The 23,738-nt window shown below is 36.3% G+C and overlaps 1 protein-coding gene across 9 annotated transcripts in view; it reads right to left on the bottom strand.

Moving 5' to 3' along the window:
* TP63 (tumor protein p63) overlaps nt 1–23,738 on the bottom strand; it is a 235,317-nt gene that overhangs the window by 132,991 nt on the left and 78,588 nt on the right. For all 9 annotated transcript variants that reach the window (XM_047732845.1, XM_047732821.1, XM_047732828.1 and 6 more), the window contains exons 2-3: nt 9,871–9,999; nt 8,549–8,681 (exon numbers count right to left, since the gene is read on the bottom strand). In XM_047732845.1, the coding sequence (XP_047588801.1) occupies nt 8,549–8,681; nt 9,871–9,999 (262 nt within the window). The remainder of the gene's footprint in view (nt 1–8,548; nt 8,682–9,870; nt 10,000–23,738) is intronic.

Here is a 23,738-nt window from a genome sequence, read left to right as displayed (position 1 = left end):
CATAATAGACTATGAGAAATTATGAATATGACAATCCCTAGGGAAACAATTTAAAAATATGCAAAGAATTACAGCCAAAACCAAGATAGAATAATTAAAAGGAAATACTAAATATAGGTGAAGTGATCTCAATAGTGGCAGAGAAAAGGAAAACAAAAGAGCAATGGAGAGAACACACAAAATACAAATGGTATATATTATATACACATATATATATATATACGTAAATGTTACAAATACACCAATTAATAGAGATTGACAAAATGGATAAAAAGTGACCAACTATTCATTGTAGAAGCAACTCACCTTGAATATAATGATAAATACAGGTTAAAAGTAAAAGGATGAAGAAAAAATTTATCATGAAAATACTCAAAAGTTAGATTGGCTACATTAATATAAAAACAAATTAGACTTCAGAATGAAGTATATCACAAGGAATAAAGAGAAATATATAATGACAAAAAGATCAATTCACCAGGAAGATAAAAACAATACGCCCCAAAATAGAGTTTCAATATATATGAAGCAACAACAGACAGACTTGAAAGGAGAAAGAGATAAATCCATAATTAGAGTTAAAGACTTCAATATTCATCTTTCAATCATCAATAGAACTAGTAGACTGAAAATAAGCCAGGACAGAGAAGAACTGCATAATATCATCAACCAATGGGCCCTAATTGACATTTTTAGAATACTCCAGCCCAAAAAACATCATTCACAGTCTTTTTAAGTGCCCACAGGCCATGCATCAAGATAAACTATATCTTGACTCATGAAATAAACTCGTGAAATAAATAAAAAATTTTGAAAATTTGAAATCATACAGAGTCTGTTTTCTGATCATAATAGAATTATATTAGAATGCAGTAATGGAAAGATAACAGACAACACTGGAATACTTGGAAATTAAACATGCTTGTAAATACACAAAAAGAAAGCCTTAAGAGAAATCAGAAAATATTTTAAACTGAACAATATAAAAATACAAGATAGCAACATGTAGGGGATGCCACTAAAGCAGTGTTTCATGGGAAATTTATAAATGTAAATACTAACATTAGAAGACAAGAAAGATCTCAATGCAATAATCTAAATTTTCAATTTAAGAAACTTTAAAAAGAAGAGCAAAATAAACCCAAAGGAGCAGAAGAAAATAAGACCAGAAATAATAAAGTTGAAAACAGAAAGACAATAGTGAAAAACAGGGAAACCAGAAAGCTAAGTTGCCTTTTTGAAAGATCAATAAAATTAATAAGTCCCTAGTGAGACTGATAGAGAAAAAGAGAGGACACAAGTTACCAATATCAGAAATGAAACAGGAAGATATTACAGATCCCACAGACATTAAAAGAGTAGTAAGGGAATCTGGAATGATAAGGGAATACTACAAACAATTCTCCATATAAAAATTCAGAACTTTGATGCAATCAACATATTCCTTACAAATCACTATTTTTTTTAAATATTTATTTATTGATTTTAGGGAGTGAGACTAAACGCTAATGCGCATCCATGGGTGGGAGAGGCAGAGGAAGAAGGAGAGGGAAACTCAAGCAGACTCCATGCTGAATGTGGAGTCCCACGTGGGGCTCGATCTCACAACTGTGAGATCATGATGGTGAAATCACGACCTTAGCCGAAGCCAAGCATCGGGCACTTAACCAACTGCACCACCCAGGTAGGTGCCCCTACAAACCACTATTTATGAAAACCTGCCCAAGATAAAATAAATCATCTCAATAGTTCTGTAACAATTAACAGAACTGAACTTATAATTAAAGAGCTTTCCAAAAAGAAATATACAGGCCCAGATGGTTTCATTAGCAAATTCTTCCAAGCATTTCATAAGAAATATCAATTCTACATAATCTTTCCCTGAACATAAAGATACCTCACACAAAGCACAAACACAGAAATCACCCTGAGGTTCATGAACAATAAAACTGGCAAGATGAAAATGACCATGCTTCATAATTGCTAGTACCAGCTCTCAATGGTGAGCTTAACCCTCATTTGCTTTAAACTATAGTTTCTTTCCTATCTGAGTCCAAACCTTTAAAGCCTACAAAATTCTACCTGGTCTTATCATTTTATAGATATGATAAACACTGCTATAATGAAGTCTTCATTTCTGTATATATGTGTATGTGTGTGTACATATGTCAGTATGCATGAGTGTGTGTGTGTGTGTGTGTGTGTGTGTACACTTATTTACATATTTTAAATTGTTTTGTGAAGAAAATTCCTAGAAGTGGTACATACCTTTAGGTACCTAAGGATGAAGGGTAAGGACCTTTAAAATTAAATAAATTAGAAGGGCAAATTGTCCTCCAACTACATCAATTTATATTTCTGCCCAAAGTGAATAGATTTTGTTTCCCAACATTTTCATCAGCACTGGATATTATCAATCATTTAAATCTTTGCTGACCAGGTTGATGATAGTCTATGACACAACCTGGAATGATAACCAATGAGACTCATTGTTGGAATTCACAATATTTTTTTAAGGACCCTTGGGATCACACTGGGCCCATCAGACTGTCTGGGAAAAATCTCCCCATATCAAGTTTCTTAATCACATCTGCAAAGCCCCTTCTGCATATAAGGTAACATATTCCCAGGTTCTGGGGACTAGGACATGGACATCTTTAGGAGGTCATCATTCCACATGCCAAGAGCTCTTTCATGGACCTCACATTTGGGTGAGATTATATATTGATAGCAGAAACTTCCACTTCTCACCAATTATTCAGCTTTTTTTCCTACTAGACTCACACATCCTTTCCTTGTATTCATGTATGATGAACATGCAGTTGAGTTCTAGCCAATGGGGTATAAGCGTAAGTGATAAAGTGATGGGCACAACCACAGGCCTGCCCTATACAAACCCATTTACAGGGCTGGCCACAGAATTCCCAAAAGGCTCCTACTTTTCCCATCCATGAGCTAAGTCAAGAGGATTCCAAAGACCCAGAATATCCTATGTCTGTTAAACATCTGTGAATTACTTAGACTCTTTGCCAAAGAGCAGGGCTTCATCTTTCTCTTATTAATTTTTAAATATTTAGTTTATTAGGGCCATTAAACCTTTGCCATGTGCTATAAATTTTTCAAATTTGTAATTTGTCCTTCTTTCTATAGAAATTTCTCCTTTGCCAAATGTTTGAATCTTCTCTTAAAACTTCTGCATGTTACCTTATAGTTTTTTCTTAAATAAATTGTTTTCATAATAGTTATCAAAACTTGGACCTCTTTTCCTTTCCATGTTTTGATCAATTTGACTCCTATTTCAAGGCCTAAATAAAAATCGCCTTCTCTATGACATTTTGCCAGTCTTTGTCAGGCACAGTAAATCATTTCTTTTGTGTGTGGCTTTAAAAATACATACATATGCATAATTTTGTACACATTGGCTCATTTGCTGTATTATGGTGTTCTCAAAGCTACACACCATGATTTATCCATCTGTATCACAAAGAACATAGCATTCAGTAAATACTAAGGAAATGCTTATGACTAGATATAGTATATATACTTGAAATCTTAGAGGAATCTTGGATCATTTAAGATATAGGGCAGTATGCTTGGTGCTGTGGCCTAGGCTTTTCCAAAACACAAACACACTATCTGCTCTTGGGAAATGCAGAGTTGAAGAGGTAAAGACTCTTCATATGTATCTGGGATGTTACAATAAGAATTTACGAAAACGGATGGTTTTAGATAATTGCCACTCAAATCATGAGGGAAAAACCCAATTCAACTAAATAGGGCTTCCTTTAAAGCACCAAAAACGAATAAATGCAAAAATAAAAGTTATGTAGTTTCCATCAATCATTCCAGGAGAACATTTAAGTATTGATGCCCTTATCTCCCTCTTGAAGATATGGCAGGCATGTTTAGACAGTTTGTAAATAAGGCAAGGCTGAGATTTAAAGGAAATATTAGTAGAATCAAAAGCCAACAGGATCTTGGAAACATAGGCTAAATTATGAAAAAATTTTGAGAAAAAACCTCATTCACTTTCATCTTCTAATTCAATGTAGTTCATTTTTCAGTGACATTAAAATCATTCTAATGAAGAAGGCATATACATTCTCTGCAATTCAAATTTCCTTTGTTAATAATCAGAGCAAAACATTATGATTCCATTTCATGACTAATTACTAAGGTAAAGGTTGTGTGAAAAACATCAATAAAAATGGGATGTCATTCTCAATTTCAAGATTTCTGTCCTTAATAATCTGACATGTTGTTTCATGTCCACAGATTCATATTTCTTGCATAGTGAGAACATGCCTGGCAGAGATCCCAAATTTTTAAGATATTATATGCAAAAGGAAAGTAATTTACGTGCAGTTTTAGAACTATTTAGCTATGAACTTATACATAAGGAAAGTGAAAATATGCTACCAAGCATCAGCAGCTCTGTTGGAAGAACTAGGAATCTAAGCGGATCCCAGTTCTTACTTTCCAAACCAGAATACTAGTTATAGGATCTTGATCATGTCCCCCATTTTGCGACTCCTGTTGCTGAGGACTGCCACTGTTACATATTCCCATCTCTGTGTCCTCCACATGTGGACATATATGAGGATGTCGGAATGGTCATAAGACAAGGGAAGACACAGGATTCATACAGAACTATCACTTACTAGCAATACCTCACTTCTTTGCATATTAAAAACAGAACAGCCACAGAGAGGCAAGCTTATGCCATCAAGTTCCTTCTCCCTCAACTTGTAGCTTTCTTTCAATATCATTGTTCCTAAGTGACCCATCACTGGAAAAAAAAAAAAAAAATCACATTTCATTTTGTTTTCCAGCTTTTTTGGAATCATCTCAATCCCTTATTCTTTTCAAAGTTTCTGGGTCTTATTTCCTGACTTTGTGTTACCTTCAATTTAAGCTGGTAAACAATTTCAAGCTTGAAGGTGCTAATAAGTGATGAGACAATTGTTTTATCGTCCATCACTACTGATGGTGACCTGTGCCTCTTCAGAGGAGGCAGTGTTGAGACTCTATTATAGGACTCTCTCATGGGGAGAGGAGTGGTTTCTCCACTTGGGCATCCCTAATGCTCACGGAACAGACAGGTACTTAACAAGAAATAGAGCTCAAGTTCCTCTCAAAGTTCCTCTCCAGTATCCTGGAGAAAAAATGAGAGAAGAAAAGATCGAGTTGAATAGTATGGGTAGGATACGGACACTGATGTTGTGCGCACATGTCATCCTAGAAAAGTTTTTTAACCTTTTTTTTACTTTGACTTATTAATTTCTAAAGGAACAATAATATTTTCTACCTCACACAGCGATTAGGAAGATTAAATAAAAGATCAGACATGTTAATCACCACCAAATATTGATGCTTAAGAAAAAGTTGTTTCCAAAAATTTGTAGTTTAGAATTATAACGGGAGAGTCAGGAATCAACTTCAAATTGAACATGCTCTCTTTCAGTCAGGTCGGTCCTCCTAGTGGCATTATTAAAAATCTATTTCAAAGAATCAATATCAAGTGTGTGTGTGTGCGTGTGTGTAATAACTGACACTCAGGGGAAGTAGGTTGCAAATGGATAATCCTTTTAAATATCAGTATTTCTTAAATAACAATAACCTCCAACCCATAGAGCAGTGCAGTCTTAACTAGATACCTATCAGGAGGGCAATGACATCTATGTATTTTCTTGACTTATTTTCTCCCCTTCTTCATTCTTTCCTTTTCTAACACCATTGTAGAGTTTCCAAGACTCTTGTTCAGATACTCCACTAGGATTTCTCTAAAGTTTCCTTTAGCTGATTTATAAAAGCACCAAAATGGACTTTAAATGATTAAAGTTGTGTTTTTTTTTTTTTTTTTTCAAATAGCAAATCTGGATACTTTCTAACAGAATTGAGAAAACAATGGAAGCAAAGAATAAAGTACCTAAACAGCATAACTTTTTCCACACTGACAGACCATAGTCACAAGGGAAGGAACATGAGAGGCAGAGGGGACAGGAAGTTTGGTGGTTATGACTGTTCAAGAAGAGAACAGTCCCCTGACTGGAGATATTCTAGAACTGTGCTTCCCCAAAACTAAACACATGTGGCCATTTCAATTTTAATTAACTAAAGTTAAAATTAAATTTCTCAGTTGCACTAGCCACATTTCAAATGCTCAAAGGATATATGTGGCTAATGACTACTGCATTGAACAATGTAAAAGAGAGACCATTTACATCACTGAAAGAAAGTTCTCTTGGACAGGACTGCTTAAGAGAGAGCTTTTTGACTTTTTTAGATAACTTTCAAGTCTCATTTCACAGGACTTCAAATTTTCCTGAGGGTCTATTATGTGACTGTAACAAATGCTGAGCAGGACAAAATATGGTCCCTGTCCCCTTGAGACACAGGGAAATAAGCAATTATAATATTGTACAATAAGTAATAGGACTAAAAATAGACCTAGTTTGCTTTAGAGGAATGGTCTTTAACTCAAACTGGTGGCAAAAAGAGATATGGAACTTTTCCCAGAGAAGATAGGATAAACTAGTTGTTGAGGGATAGATAGGAGTTGGCCAGAGGGGGAAAACAAAGCAAAAATAAACATAAAAACAAACAAAAACCCAAGATGTCTAAGGAGAAAATTTCTAATATAAAAAAATAAGAAAGGGAATGGCACATTTAGAAACCACATGCTTCAGTATGTGAACATGTGTGAAATAAGAGTAGAAACCTTAAAGTAAAAGGCTTGAGTTTCCATTCAAGCTTGGTATAAATTCACTTGCTTTTATAAGTTCAGGAATCAGAACAGAAAATTGCTGGAGAGAATATCTAAAGAAAGATTTGCCTAGGCTTGTGCTACTATCAAGAGGTGATATTATTAAGTGAATTAGAGATATCCTAATTTCAAAGTCACTGTCAAATCAGAATTTACCCCTACTCAGGTTTAATTGTAACACATTCTAAGGCCTTGAGTGACTTGCCCCTTGGATTTATTAATCTTTCACTAGCTCGAATCTGAGAACTGTATCAATATTAGAATGGAAGGGTCCACTGACAAATAGTTATTTTCCTTTCATCAACTTAGTGGCAAAACATCAGTGTATTTATAAAGTTACAATTTTATATTTTTGGTTGTTTCCTGTTCTCTTCCCTGACACAACTTCTCCCAATATTAAAAAAAAAAAAAAAAAAGAAGAGAGAGAAAAAAAGTACAATCCAGATTAAAAATATATATATATGTTAATATATATATTTATATATATATTAATTATATATATTAATATATAATTATATATTAATATATATAAACCTATATATTTTTTAATTTTTTATATTTATATAATTGTAAATTATATAATATTTTTGTATATTGTATACAAAATTATTGTAAATTATAAATATATATATATATTTATGTATATATATATATACATAAATATATATATATATATATTTATATATATATAGTGGAAAATTCTAATAAAATCTTCTACCAGAAAAGAAAGGCAAGGTATTTTTAAGGGGATCTCCAAAATCATTTCCACATGTGATCTATGAAATCCCCACTTTGTTTTCTAGTAGGATTTGTTTGTTTGGGGTGTGTGTGTGTGTGTGTGTGTTTTATAGAAAAAGCAGCAGGATTTGTATGGTGAATGAATAATAATTTTTTTAAAATAAGACAAAAAGCCCCCTAGCACTATGCACTACACAAATACAGAAAATTTCATCTAAACATTTCAGATAAGTATTTTATTATTATTAACCCATTACACTCCTGGTTTACCCCTTTTACAGATGAGAAACTGAAGCCTAAGGTCATGAGTGCTCAGTGGAAAAGCACTCCTTCCCCCCCAAAATACTATTTTATGTATTACTTACCTTCTTTCCCCTTATTCTATTACTAGGTACTCAAATCTGTACCTAGATTCACACTGAATTTACTTCCTCCTTCTTTATTTAAGAAGGATCATTCCAGGAAAAGAGGCAGTCCGCTATAGTATAGATAGAATTTGGATAGAATTCAGATCTAGACTGTGGTTCTGACTCTAACTCGACCTCCTGTAAAACCCTGGAGTGGTACCACCTTCTCCATATTGGGATAGATATAAGGAAAAACTCGGATAAAGAATGTAAAGGACTGGGCACCTGGGTGGCTCAGTCACTGGGTACCTGCCTTCGGCTCAGGCCATGATCCCAGGGTCCTGGGATCGAGCCCCGCTTCGGGAAGCCTGCCCCCCTCCCCGCCCCGCTTGTGTTCCTGCTCTCGCTGTCTCTCTCTCTGTCACATAAATAAATAAAATCTTAAAAAAAAAAAAAAAAGAATGTAAAGAATTATTCCCAACCCACATTCCCCACACCAGTGGAAGCATGTGCTGTAAGAAGAGTTGAGCACAAAATCCACAAACACTTAAGTTTCTCTCTGCTCACCACCTTGATTCTCTGCCTGATGGCCTTGCCCATTCAGGGCCATCTGCCTTTTCATATGCCATGAAATACACAGATTTCACAGAGAAGTGGATGGGATGGACCACAAATTAGAGAAGTTCCTGCCACTCACCCACATGGGGTCACTGAGGTCCGAGTCCTGCATGCGGATGCAGTCCATGCTAATCTCGATCTTGTTTCTTGTACCATTTTCTGATGGCTCATCCACAAAGTTCAAGTCAATGGGCTGAACAGAACATATGGGCCTACCATAAAGGACAAATGAAAGTGTGTTAAACAAGGAATGGGACTAAATAAAACACAAGCACCCAGGTGGTAACAAGGAGCTCTCTCTGTTTCAAAGCTGGCAAGGCTCATTTGTTGGAGTCAGAGACTCTAGGTTCACTTCGTGGCTCAACCACATGCCAAATGAGTCATCTCAGGTGGTTCAAGTCCTATTTGTACAGTGGGAATCATGATCCCTGACCTTGTCAGAGAATTGCTGGATAGAACATGGGAGAGAAAGGATGCATCAGGAAATGAGTATTTTAAACCCTATCCCTTGATACTCTTATCTTCCTCTGAATTTACTTACTTATCCAAGCTTGATCTTAATAAGGGAGAAAAGAATCATTTTCCTAGCAAGGCATAAATGACCAAAAAAATTTAATATTTTACCTTCCCAGTGGGTATTTGTGTTGAAACAGCAAATAAGAACTTTTAAGCCAAAGGAACAGATTTGGGGTATCTAGGGAGTCACTGGAGAAGTTACTTAGAGTTAGGCAGGAGAGCCCCCAACTTTTATTAATTTAGATTCAATTAATTAACATATAATATCTTATTAGTTTCAGAGGTAGAATTCAGTGATTCATCAGTTGCATATAATACCCAGTCCTCCTTACATCACGTGCCCTCCTTAATGCCCATCACCCAGTTACTCTACTCCCTGACCCCCCACCCTTCCAGCAACACTCAGTTTGTTTCCTATGATCAAGAGTCTCTTATGGTTTGAGGAGAGCCCTTCTGATACTCCAAAATTATACCACCTTGGAATAACGATCTTTTGATGTAAACCTAGTAAACCTCTACTGAATTTTGAACCCAGAAATACTATTGGAGGAAATGAATTTTTCCAACAATAGTGACTGAATTTTATCGATTTTAGAAACATGCCCTAGTAAGCAATATTTTTTTTTAAAGATTTTATTTATTTATTTGACAGATAGATTACAAGTAGGCAGAGAGGCAGGCAGAAAGAGAAAGGGAAGCATGCTCCCTGCTGAGCAGAGAGCCCAATGCGGGGCTCGATCCCAGGACCCTGGGATCACGACCTGAGCTGAGGGCAGAGGCTTTAACCCACTGAGCCACCCAGGTGCCCCGTAAGCAATATTTTTATATTCTCTACCTATTTATAGTAATTCAAGTACAACATATTTTGGCTTCTTTGATACTCACTGTTCCAGAAAATCCCAGATATGCTGGAAGACCTCTGGACTGAGGAATTCATTTGTCTGTGTGCTCTGTGACATAGTGGATCGGTAATAACTTTCTTTCCAAGAGAAATGAGCTGGGGTTTCTACAAACCTTAATAGGACAAAAAGGAAATTAGAATTATAGTTTCTGTATTTAGGATATTGAATATTAAAACTAAAGCATACTTAATCAAGAAATCTCAGGTGAATTTTCAAAATCATGCAGTCATATAAAGCAAATTTCAGAAAGTTGCATGGTTGGTGTTTTATTGGGCAGTGTCAGGGATCCCTGGCCATAAAGTCAGATAATCACATCCTCTATCAAATTCTTTTGTAACTAATAATTCTGTTACACTCTACACTTCCACTACCCAGGATCCATGTTCTGAAGATTTCAGAAAGAAAATAAACATTCCCTCATTAAGTCTGTCAGCCAGGGTGACCTATTATTAAACCTGTTTTATAAACGCCTCAATGGATTATCTGTCCATTCTGCCTCCAGCTGGTAAAAAGCAGAATCAGAAAACAGAAAGGAGTTCAGAAAATTTAAACTTCATCCACAGTAAAATCACCCCTCTCATAACTACTTTCTTGACATTGTGCCCAGGGAAAATAAATGCAAACCTCTGAATCTAGATTTTTTTTTTTTAAATCCCTGCTTAACTTACTTTGATGTGTGTGCGGGTGGTTTTTAATTGGAGTGTAAAATTCTGTGTTGGACTAAAGGATAGGTACACATCTGAGTATGCTGTAAATGAATGCTATTTCCGTTTGTTCCATTTTGTTGCTGTCCCCAAGTTTGCCTTTACTTAAACAAAATAAAACAAAAACAAAAAACCCCTCAATCCCTATATATGTGAAGTAAAATGCCAGCTTTCTCAGGTGGTGCTGTCTCCAAGTCTATGTATTATCTACACAGATCATCTCAGTCTACGATTCATTGTGATTATCAGTGGACTAATTTTACCCCAGGATGAAATTAGCTAAGCTCTTAATCATTACTATTAATATTATAAAGTGTTAATAAATAGTGTACTAAGATAGTCAATCATCTTAAATTTGCAAATGAATACTCTGGTCTAGTTACAGAATAGAAGATAATAACATTGGGTTTATTGTTGATAATCCCCAAACTATATGAAGAAGCACAATCATTTACTCAAGTTAAACACATAGAATCTATTATTTACTAGCAAGAATAAAGGTCATTGAAAATAAACAGCAAATAAGACTGTCTCACTCTCTAAGAAGGTACAGAAGGTAAGACAAGAAACCAAACCTCCAATAAATATAGTAAGAGTCTATCATCTCATCTGAGGGATCAAAGAAAGAGCCTTAAACAATCTGAAGAAATTAGCTCTGCCAGGTAAGGATTAATGATATGACTGAGCAGTCTAGGGCAACAGCCATAAACAAAATCCTAAAATGGAAAATAACAGTGTATGTGAGAAAATCGCAAGCAACTCTGTTTGCACAGTTTAAGATCTGGTGCAGAGAGTGCCAGAAAAATAGAGCTGGGGAGTAAAGAAGATAATTATATGCTACGTTCAAAGAAGCTTAAATATTTCAAAATTTCTAGTTTTTGCGAAACATTTCTAAATGAACTTTGTATTTTGAGATCAATATAGATTCACACGCAGTTGTAATGAATTACACAGAATTCATGTGCCCTTTATGTCATTCCCCCAATGGTAAATCACAACTTACACAACCCTTAAGAATATTATAATCAGGATATTGATACTGCTATAATCCACTGATCTTATTCAGAGATTCTCAGTTTTACTTGTACTCATTTATGTGCGTGCGTGCACACACACACATACACACACACACACACACACACATATGTATTGTGAATGTATCTAGTTCTACACAAGTTTTGGATCACACGTGTAGATTGGCTTACCTACCACCACAGTATTAAAAAGGATTTGAAGGACAAGACTAACAGAATACCTCTCATATTGATAAATCTGGAAGCTGTGTAGAGGATAGGTTTATAAGCATATCAGTTTATGGGCAAAGTGGTTATACCAGTCCAGGGAAGACAATCGGATGCTAGCAGAAGTAGGGATGGAGAAAGTGCGGACAAATTCATTTATCAGTGAGAAGGTTAAATCAGACATTGTTGATGTTATGTTCACATTTTCTCTCCTGTTTCTCTCTGACTTCTAAAAGACTGTCCCTGGATTTCTGATGTCACCACTAAACAGCTGCAAAACTGTGGAAGAGCCTCCCTGCTCCCTGAACTTCAGCTTCCTTGTTTGTGACATAGAGTTGCCTCACAGATGCCTACGCAGTCCTCAGTGATTTCCTCCCCACAAAGCATTTCCTGGTCCCTTACTTGAAATAATCCTTCTCCTCCAAACTTTCCTGACCTTTCATTGTGACTCACCAATGCTAATTAATCCTATTTTATTCGTGCAACAATTGAGTGTAGAGGATTTTAAGTAACTTGAAGGCAAAGCCCATATCTCATTGAATTTCTTAATTTTCTGTTTCCTTGAGGTTAGAGTGAAAGGAACATGGGTTTTGAAGTGAGACAGACTTGGGTTCAAATTTTAGCTCTACTACTGACATACTATAAAGTCATGGTCAATTTACTTAACCTCTTTGTACCTTATTTTCTTCAGCTATGCTTCCTTCACAGGGTGGTTGAAAGGTTTGCTTGAAATAATGTGCTACACATTTTCTATACAATACCTGGTAGTCAATACATTGATTGGATTAGATCAAATATATAATCTGTACCCAGGAAATACTTGCTGAATTGAACTAACAAAATAGCATATTTGAAAGGCCCCTTAAAGCTGTAAAAATGTCACACAAAAGTAATTATAATCAAACCTGAATTATCCCTCATTTCTCTGCAGTTCAAATTGTTCTTTCTTTTTCTGTGTCTGTAGGCCCAAACGGTGTTCCCATTGTTTCTCATTTTCTCCTTTATCACTTTTATCTCCGGTTTGCTACACTGAATTGGGCAACAACCCCTCCCCACCTCTACCCCCCACTCCAGAGCCTAATGCTTTAAGGGGACTTGATTACAAAAAATGGGAGTGGGGTTTGGAATAGATTAGTGGCTTTCAAATTGGTTTCACCAAACTCTAGGGTTTCTGGTGCCTCAGTGGGTTCACCAGATGTAAAGAAATGTCCCTACTGGTAGGACTCCAGACACTCCTTAATGCCAGCAAGTTTGACTTTTGCCTGTCTTAAGTACATTAGTGTTCCAAGCAAGATTTTATCTGAAGAAAAGTTTCTGTTAACAATTTAAAAATCCGTGGTCTCAGAAGATCTTCAAAGTGTCTCCCGTGCAAACCGAGAATGGATTCTTGGTTTCTGAATAAAGATGGCAAACATTATTGAGAGAAAGGAAGGAAGGAGATCAGCTAGTGTCATAGGGCAGGAAGAGTGAGCTAAAGCCTTCCCATCCTCAGAGGCTTTGCCTTTGGGTGAATCTCAGTATCAATTACTCATAGAACAATCACTCTGTTCAAATGGTTTTGTCAAATCAGTCACACCCAAAGATAGGAAGTCATCACTTTTCTTTTTTTTCTTTCCAGCTTGTTTTTTGTGGATGACCTCTCCTACACTCTGCATTAACCCAGAACGGGGGGAAAAAAAAAAAAAAAAGAAAGAAAGAAAGAAAGAAAGAAAGAAAGAAAAGAAAAAAGAAAAAGAACCCTACTCTGTAGAATGTGACCTGAAAACCCCAAAAGGTATTTCCTAATAGTCTGCCTTCCCTCCTGTTCTTCCTGTTCTGTCCCAGAAGTCACCACTCAAATCTCTTACATTAAGTTTCTTTCAGCACTCCCCCAAAATCTCCAAATCTACTATTTCAGAATTCAATACAACCTTAATTTTATAGAGGGGTTTTAGAATTAATAGGCTTCCGAGACCATCTAGCTTACTTTTTTTCTTATTTAATAGATGGAAAAGCTAAAATCTAAAAAGAACCAGTTCACCCCAGCTATATTGTATTCAACATAGATCTTTACCCCAGTCCGGGAAGAATAAACTGATGCATCAGACATGAATTACTCAACCTTTGGCCTCTTGAAACAGTTCCCATACTTAACATTTTCTGGGTATTTAAAAACTGCCTACTCCCCTTTAGGATATCCAAACTCAATACTATGAAAGTAGAAGCATATTTGATTAGCTATCCTCTCTAATTCCCTTAACAAAACAAAGCAGCATTTAATAGTGATGCAAACCAGAAACTCACTGGCTGTTCCTAGACTTCTGACTAAAAGGCTCCTTTGGCAGGAAGTCCTTCCTTTTGGAAGAGAGAGAATGAGGCATGGGGAATTCCAGGAAAGCAGATCTGGAGGGCTCTCTCAGTAACTGTGCGCACACTTGGAAAGATGGTGTCACAAATGAATCTAAATCTTTGAGGACCACATAGAATGTCAAAGTAGGTTGTGCCTTTAAAGACTGTCTAGTCTTGTTACCTTATTTCACAAGGAAATGGAGGCTGAAATCTGAAAAATTTAGCCTAGATCCACTGCCATGCTAGAATACTGGTTAATGAAAGCAGACTGTTCAATATTCTGGAATTTTCCGAGCCAGTTGTAAACATAGTCATTATTATAATTTATTATGAAGTATTAAACTTCAAATTAAATTATATTAAAAGCATTTTACTATTATCTGTGTTCTTGAAAGCCATTTAAAAAATAATGTAGTGAAATTGTTCAGATTAAAAAAATCCTCTGTGAATTTATTGCTGTACTCATCTAATAATGTATTTTAGTCCAAGGCTTCTGTGCAAAGGACTCAACAATACCTATTGTGAGTATTACGTGAAAGGCTATGTAGGAGATTTAGTAATGAATGAGGCATGTATCTTGCTCCTTTGATAGTTTTTCATAGCTTGGTGTCAGAAATAGAACACTTCCAATATTTGTCTAATTTTTACCTTTTGTCATAAGCTTTTGTGCTCCTAATTTTCCATTGGACTGTGACCTCCTAAAGAACAGAAAACCAGCATGGGCCATTCATTGGTCTGTGTGTGATTGTCAGGAAAACGATTGTCATTGATTATGACAGGAGTTCATTTCACTGGGCCTGCTTTTCCAGTTTTCCACATGACAATTTTAAGCTCAGAGAAGATAAGGAAATTGTTCAAGGTCACTCAGCTAGTAAATGATAGAGCTGGGCTTGTTATTTATTTATGATAGAGCTGGGCTTTAAATTTAAGATTGTAGGACTTCAGAGCTCATGCTTTATTAAATTATATATATTATACACACATAGTTCTAATTTTCATTCATCTCAAAATTTGAGCAATATGAAGTGTTTTTCATAGTTCAGAGGATTTTTTTTTTCTGTAAAAGAATAAAATTTCCTACTGATTCTGCCTCAATCACAAGAGTTACCCTTTTTTCTTCAAATGAACAGGAAATGGTGTGGAAAAAAACAAGTACTGGTCAGTGAATGATATGGACAGAATATTTGTCCTTTCTGCAGATTCTCAATATTGAGATTCTACAGATTCCCAATAGGAGTTGACTCTCAAATGTAGTGTAAGAAAAGACAGCTGAGGTCCTTATTGTTCCAGGGAGACTTGAATACGCAAAAACTATAGGAATAACCCCAGTTCTCAGAGAGAAATGATTTAAAACTCTGAACCTGACTTCTTCTGTATATCCTTGTACCCATCCATCTAATTTCTCAATCCATCACATTAATGCCAAAGCCTTTTGTACCAATCTCTTTGGTTCTTCCCCAGAACAAGTTTTCCAGTTAGCCTCAGGAGCATTCCAAATCACATAAATCTATTTTTATTTTCAGTTTGGAAACACTTCTATATTTTCAGTTTACTCTGATATTATGATAACTATTATGATTATTAATTGTCATACTTAATTTTAGGGATGCCAAAGAGCATCTTGATGCCTTTTAATGAATTGCCTCATCATTACAACCATGCCCAAGAGCCCTGGAGGAGTAAATTTAGTCATATACCTGAGATATGTCCACCTCCGGAAAGCTACTTACATAAGCTAAACCAAGTCCATTAACAACTTTTCTTCATTAAATGGAATTCTTTCCTTTTCAACTTCATGCTGAAAAATGACCAGTCTGTTCCTTATCTCTATTCACCCCATCATCAAACCCATATGCCAGCTTCACTCCTGGCAAAGAAAAGTTACTTGGGCAGAAAGCAGTATAGAATATATCTTATGCCTTGAAACAGTAATTTGCCACAATTTGAACAACGAAGTGTCATAACCAAGAAATTTCATTTTCTATTTTATTGGTGAACTAATGAACTAAATTCTTAAGAAAGTCTCTTTTGTATCTTTCAATATCTGTTTATCCTTCATTCCGCCATAAGTAGTTCACTTCCCTTTCATATTCAGAAGACTTTTCTCTTCTCACTACCACCTTTCTAAAGATCTGATTGGCCACAGCTTGCTTCTGCCATAACCCTATATTGTGTACACCAAACTCCCAATCCTCCCAACAAAGTCTATATATCTAGTGTCAACTCCTCAGTTGCTAACTCTGAGGGAGTGATCTTTTCTTCTCTCAAGTGCCAAATCCTCTAATTCCCATATTTTGGGTCTCATTCTCTATCCTAACCAATTGTGCCTTAAAAGTAATGATTTCTCTGACTACAGCCCCCATCTCTTATACCCTCAGCCCACTGTACCTTCCTCCTGCCCTCATTTTATTTGTCAGCAGTCTCTCCCAACTGATGTGTGATCATCGGTCTTTCCTCAACAGGATTTTTATCATGCTTCTCCTTCCCTGACTCAGAATTTACAATCACTCATCTTTGTGTCCTGGACAAAATCTAATCAGACCTCATCCCTCATCTTTTTTATTCCTTTGGACAGATGCCCTATTCCAAATTATTTAGCCAGCTGTTCCTATAGGTTGTTTCTCTTTACCCCTGAGTCTTTTCAAATTATGACCTCCTGTACTCCACCATCTTCCCCCAGGTCATAATCTTTACTTTTGCTACCATTCAGTACAAAACTCAGCTAGTAAGCATGCTCCAATACATTAAAATTTTGTGTCCAATCCAAAATTCATAGAAATTTAATCCCCAATGTGATAGTATTTGGAGGTGGGGCCTTTGGGAGATGATTAGGTCATGATGGTAGAGCCCCCATGAAGAGGATTCATGCCCTTATAAAAGGAGCCCCAGAGAGTTCTTTCTCCCTTTCACCATGTGAGGTTACGGAGAGTGAAGACTGCCATCTAAGAACTAGGAAACAGAACTGCACAAGAACCAAATCTGCCAGCACCTTGATCTTGGACTTCCCAGCCATCAGAACGGTGAAAAATAAATTTCTGTTGTTTATAAGCCACCTAATCTATGGTATTTCATTATAGCAGCCTGAATAGACTAAGATATCTATACTTTTTTGTTTATTGTTTGAGTTTACTTCCTCAGTTTGGCATGTTTTAAGCATTCTTGTCCTTTATTAATTCTACTGTAATCTACACATGTTGAAATGATGTTTTCATTTTGTCTACACAGGTCCTCTAACAAATGAAGAAGTGGGAGTTAAACCCCATAGTACTACTTTCCTGGTTCTTTACAGCAGAGTTATAGGGGGGAAAATGTGAAAGCATTTTATTTCTCATCCTCTACACTTTCTTTCTACAAATGAGGACTCCCAGGGATTTTATTCACAGTTCCATGGAAGCCCACAGAGTTCTAGTAATAAACCCAGAGCACCCTGGATCCCTTGAAAAGCTCTGAAGAAAGTGGACAATTACAACTTTTTGTGGAGTACTTCAGTGACTCAGAGAGTTAAGTGTTGGACTCTTGATTTCAGCTCAGGTCGTGACCGCAGGGTGGTGAGATCAAGCCCACACACAGAGTCTGCTTGAGATCCTCTCTCTCCCTCGCTCTTTCCTCCCACCCTCTTTCTCTCTCACTTTCTCTAAATAAAATCCTAAAACAAAACAAAACCTTTTTGTAAACCGAGCAGTCTCTCTAAATCCATGAACATATTACATGAGAAAGTTATCATTCAACATCTCTCTCCTATATTCAATTGATCAGTGAATAGTCTGATCCATTTCAATTTAGAATTTGGCATCTGGCAGAAGATAATGATAGGAGAAACTCGAGTCCATCTTGCTCTAACGCCATGTTAACATCACAACATGCAAATATGGACACATGCAAGTTTATGCACAGGAAACTTATCTATAACCTGCCCCCAAATTAGAATTTAGGAGACATTTGAATAGCTGTAATCACCATAACATCAGGGTTTGGATATGGTAGGGTTATGCAGCAATGTGAGAACCTGAGAAGAAGTTCCTGTAGCATTCATGACTCGGATGTGTAAACACAGAGTTCTGGAAGGACTATGGGGAAATACATATCTACAGAGGAGTTTTCTTAGGATTGAGTAATGTGCTGAACTGAATTTAGAAAAAAACAAAAAACAAAAAATAAAACTAACTCAAGAAAATGGGGAAAAATAAAAGTAGGCCTTTTGGAGGCAAATAGAAGACCAGAAGATCTCAGGGTTGGAGGACCTTAATGGTCACCTAGTCCACCTGGAAAATAGAGATCGTGGAGAGAGACAGAGGTCTATCAGTGAGGGTGATCTTGCAATGTCAGCTGAGGAGGATGTCACTACCACATGGGGTTCTTTATTCTTTGTCAGAGAACTCCAAGTTGAGTTGTTTTCAGAAATTGAAGAAAAGTCCACTTCCCTAAAAAACCTCCAGAATTTCATCGGGTTCGTTCAGAAAATATTCCACTTGTAGAGGCCTTCAATTTTTTCTCATAGATCTATTTTGGGACTCTGATCACAGCAATAGCCTCACACAATAAATGCAAGAAAAAGACAAAAGAAAGAAATGTACATCCTGACATATACATAAATGATTGTGTTTGATTTTCAAAGATTTTATGAATCTCTTCCACCGTTCCAACCCAAGTCCCATAGCTGGAAGCCAAGTTAAGAATCTGCAGTGTAATCCTTCATCTAGACCAGCTGTGGACAAATTACAATCCATGGACCAAATCTGGCCCACTTCCTGTATTTGGGGAAAACAAATTTTTGGACACAGCAAAATTCATTTGTTTACGTATTATATATGGACGCTTTTGAACAACAACAGCAGAATTGAAAGAACTGCAATAGCAAGCATACGGCCCCAAAAGCCTAATATATTTATTGTCTGACCCTTTACAAAAAATATTTGACAACCTCTAATATACATGAAAGATCTCCTGAGATTTTAAGACAAATATAGCTTAAATTGATTAATATTGTGTGAAGTTGGAAAAACTTTCTTATGGCCAATTATATTTATATGGGGAGTATAAAAGAGGAATAACAATTTGCTCAGCACTGAACTCATGGAGTGGCAAACAACGTGAAAATCAGAGGTGGACCTAAAAATAAGAAATGATCTTGGACCAGTTGCAAAATAAAAACAAAAACAAAACAAAACAAACAACAGAAGACCAAAGGATATGCTTCTCACCCTGAATGCTTAAGACTACTATCTGATCATTTATTATAGTCAAACACTAGAAGATGATAAATTATCATCAGATCCAGTCAAAGCTTCTCTTTTCTTGCTTCAGTGCATACCTTGTATTGTAATCATTCATATACTTGTATAATCATCTCCCTTCATATATTATTATTTTAAATAGGTCATGGTGATCCAATTCATAGAGTATATCTTACACACATAGGGGTCAACATTTTATTGCTACAGAAATAGTGATTCACATTTGTTATACTTCAGTATGAAATTATGTCCACATATGTCTCATTTGATAGTCATATTCTGAACTGTGTATTTTCTGAACCATATGCAATTGTTATTTTGGAGGTCAAAAATGGTGAGATACAGCAGGTATATATAGCTCAAATTCATAGAGTGGGTATTATTGCTAATATTCTGTAACTAAATAGCTGATTAAAAGACATGTTAATATCATATATTTCAAGAATGAGTGGCACATTCGCCTCATTCTTAGGAGTGATTAGATGAACGACCCGCTAAGAAAGTAATAGTGAGTGACATTCGTATTGAATACTGAGATTTTGGGTTTTTTTAAACATAAATTTGTCTAATCTGTACAAAATATACTAAATATTATCTACAATTTATAGCAAAACAATTTTACATGTTTATTGGCTGTATATGTGATGGGCTGAGGAATTAGTAGTAAAATAAAATTTGAAAAAAGAACTATGGGCACCTGGGTGGCTCAGTGGATTAAGCCGATGCCTTCGGCTCAGGTCATGATCTCAGGGTCCTGGGATCGAGTCCCGCATCAGGCTCTCTGCTCAGCAGGGTGCCTGCTTCCCTCTCTCTCTCTCTCTGCCTGCCTCTCCATCTACTTGTGATCTCTGTCAAATAAATAAATAAAATCTTTAAAAAAAAAAAAAAAGAACTATGGCAGGAAGTTGAGAACTCAAGAACAAACTCTTTGGAGCACCCCACCCCCACCAGTTTGCTAAATTGGCTTACTGGCTCCCTTCAAAGTAAGGGCACCATCTATTTTCACTTGCCCTCGCTCCATTTGTTCCAAGTCTTAGTACTGAAGGAACTTAAAAATTTTAAGATGTATTTTATTTTATCATATGATATATATATCAAATGAAAAGATTTTGGGCATATAAAAAATAGAAGTTTTTAAACATTAAAAATCAATTATTTTGCTAGTCCTGATCCTCACAAGTCCCCTCATTTTCTTTGTTATCTTCATTCTACTTCCTTTGGGCCTTGCTTTACCCTTTTTACAAAAGGGTTTTACAAGTTCTATCTTGTGTATGAAGGTCACATTACCAGGTTCATTTAATCCCTTCACATTCAACATACCAGCTGAGGACAAATTACCACCCATGGACCATGCTTATTTCAATAATCTGTCCTGGTAAATTTTATTCTAAGTAAATTAAATATACAAATTGGCTGAAGGGAGGAAATAAATTTTATATAATAAGAGATCTTGAAATATAGAGATTTTTTTTTCTGAATGGGATCTGATACATGTTAAAGGCTAGTACCTAGTAATAATATTTGATATTTAATTAATAAATCATGAGGATTTATGTCTTAAGCAACACATTTATGAACATTGTTGTGAGAAAAACCAGGAGAAAAAAAGAGAGACCTTCCTACCTCTGGTTCATACTCTATGGACTTCTATATATATTTTCAGATCACTTATCTAAAATTGTATTATATATTTACTTGTACATTGTCAGTTTTCCCCCACAAGAATGTAAACTCAATAAGAGCAGATTGCCTTGTTCACTGCTGGATCTCCAAGGCCTAGAACAGTGCCTGGAAGTGCTCCATAATGCTTTTTAATACAGAATGAGAGCATAAGAGATTTCCTGGATTCGAATCCTATCTGTGTCTAACTGTTTCCCTCTCCAAATACACCCCACCCCAAGTTCCTAACACTGCAATGTTAGTCACTGCCTCAGTTTCACTTTAAAGATGTGAAGAAAATATGTTATGAATGGTTAAGAAAATACCACATTACAGCCTCCTGAAGACAAAAACTTACATATATGTAAGCTATGCAAAGATATATTCATATCCCAATAAATAAAGAATTCCTGACCTAATAATGGGACATTCACAAAGATTTGTTGAATGAATTCACAAACATTTGTTGAATGAATGAATGAATGAATGACCTTTGTTCACACAGACTAGCAGAGTTAGTATACAAATACAGATCAAATTGTTTCCCAAGTGTTTATTCTTTCTGATGGGTCACAGTGACTTCGGTGGGGAAATGGGGTTTTGCAACAATGAAAGAGAAAAATTAAAAACAAAACCAAAAATGAACACAAGAATAAAGAGACAGGTACACCTCAGAAGATCCTAAGGACTTTCATGTGATGACAACCCAATAAAAATGTTCACAATGTGATCCTGAATCATTAAGATGAGTTCACATGGAGCATACTATTCTTGGCTAAAAAGAGAAGTATACCTTGTTCTAAGAAATATCTATCTTCTAATATTTTTTTTAAATACTCTTTAAAGAGCACATGTTTATCTAGAAAATGGAACTGCCCAGAATGACACATTTCTTAAGGGCTCCTGGTAGACAAGTTTTGTTTTTACTAAGACGGTATGGCTCTTTGTTCTTTCTGATCACATCTTGTCTTATAGTTTCTAACGGAGTCGTTGGCTCTTGGAGACCAAGTTCACATTACCATTTACTTATTTCAGTAGTCTGACACAGTAGCAGGCACCAAGTGGGTGTCAAGTAAACACTCGTAGAAGGAAATATTTGGAAAGTAGAGTATACATAACAAAGTCAATATCCAGAGCAGAAACAACAACTTAATATGCAATTGCTTCTATGGGCAAGTTTCTCCACGATATGCCTGAAATGCATTAATTTTCACACTTTATGATGTAAATACTAATATTATCCCATTTTACAGATAAGAAAACTGAAGCCAAGTGGCAAGTTACTTCCTCCTGAGCACCTGATAGCTGGGAGGATGGCCAGTCTGGAGTCTAAAGGATTTGGTTTCAGAGTCTCTGGTCTGTTAATTACAAAGTTAATGACTATGGGCAAGTTATTCCACCTCCCTCTAAACCTCAATTTCCATATCTGAAACAGTGAAAAAGGGATAGGACCTCTCTCAGGCAAGAAAGAAGGTCTTGGAGTCTTACCATGGAAGGTCACTCTACTTCCTCAGCAAGGGGCAGTAGGTGTCATGCTTAAAAGTTCAACATCACTACCTGACCCACAATCAGAAAATACAAATTCCCTGTCCGTACCTCCCAAAGATTCTCTTTCAGAATATCTGGAATGAGGCTCAAAACCTGCACTTTAAAGAAATTGCTTGTGCGAAGATACAGCTTGGGGATTCACCTACATTCTAATCCCTTTAAGACTGTTATAAAAAAATGGAGCACCTTGATAAATCTACATTTTCTCCAAATATCCGTTTTCACACAGGCAAGGTATTATCACAGTCCTGTTCACGGAAATGTGTTTTTATCAGCTAAATAAAACAGCATGGTGTAACAATTACAGTTAATATTTTTAATACATCCTCCATGCTAGGCATCATTCTTAATGCTTTATGGATATTAACTCACTTAATCCATCCAAAAGCCCATGATTAAGTTTGACTCTCTTAAACTTCATTTTATAGATCAGGCAACTGAGGCACAGAGAACATAAGTAACTACCCCAAAGTACACACTCAGTACATGAGGGCAGCAAATTCAACAGGCTGGTTCCAGAGTCTGTGTTTCTAACTCTCACACTGGGCAGACTCTCCCAGGGACAAGCAGAGGTCAGAACCCTGGCTTTCAGGTGATCTTAGTCAAGTCCCTGCTCCTCTCTGGGATTCAAGTTCCCCTTGAAGGGGGGGGGGGCTGCCCCTAGTGATCTTTCAGGCCCCCGGTCCGAAAATCCTATCATTCATTTTATAGGAGCTTTTTGACCTTGTTATCTGAAGGTCCAAGGCTCTAGAATTACTGACAGTAAGACACGTTCTCTCTTCTAGAACTGCCCCATTACTTTTTCTTTACCTGCCAAGTCAGAAAACTTTCCTCTGAGTCGCTTGTCCTTTGTTCTTTCTTCTTGGTGAGAAAACCAAAGACACTTCAGTCTAGAACCAGTGGGGAGATCTGTCTCCACTGACTTTCTTCCGAGTCCTGCTCTTTTTGTAATCAGGTTTCTAAACTGCTTCCACCTGAGCCTGTTCGAACCTCATTACTCTCCCAAAAAGGCCCACCAGCTTCTTGTCCCTGCTTTCTTATTCCTTTGAGCAACAGTTCTCTTCAGACCTAGTTTGTCCTCAGCCACATCTTCCCAGACTGTCCTCCTTACGCTTCTACTTCTGTGTTGCCATCCCT

The sequence above is a fragment of the Lutra lutra genome, chromosome 1, assembly GCF_902655055.1.
Source record: "Lutra lutra chromosome 1, mLutLut1.2, whole genome shotgun sequence".
Lineage (NCBI taxonomy): Eukaryota > Metazoa > Chordata > Mammalia > Carnivora > Mustelidae > Lutra > Lutra lutra.
Note: the sequence above shows the minus strand (reverse complement) of the source record. Positions and strands in the feature narration are given on the sequence as shown.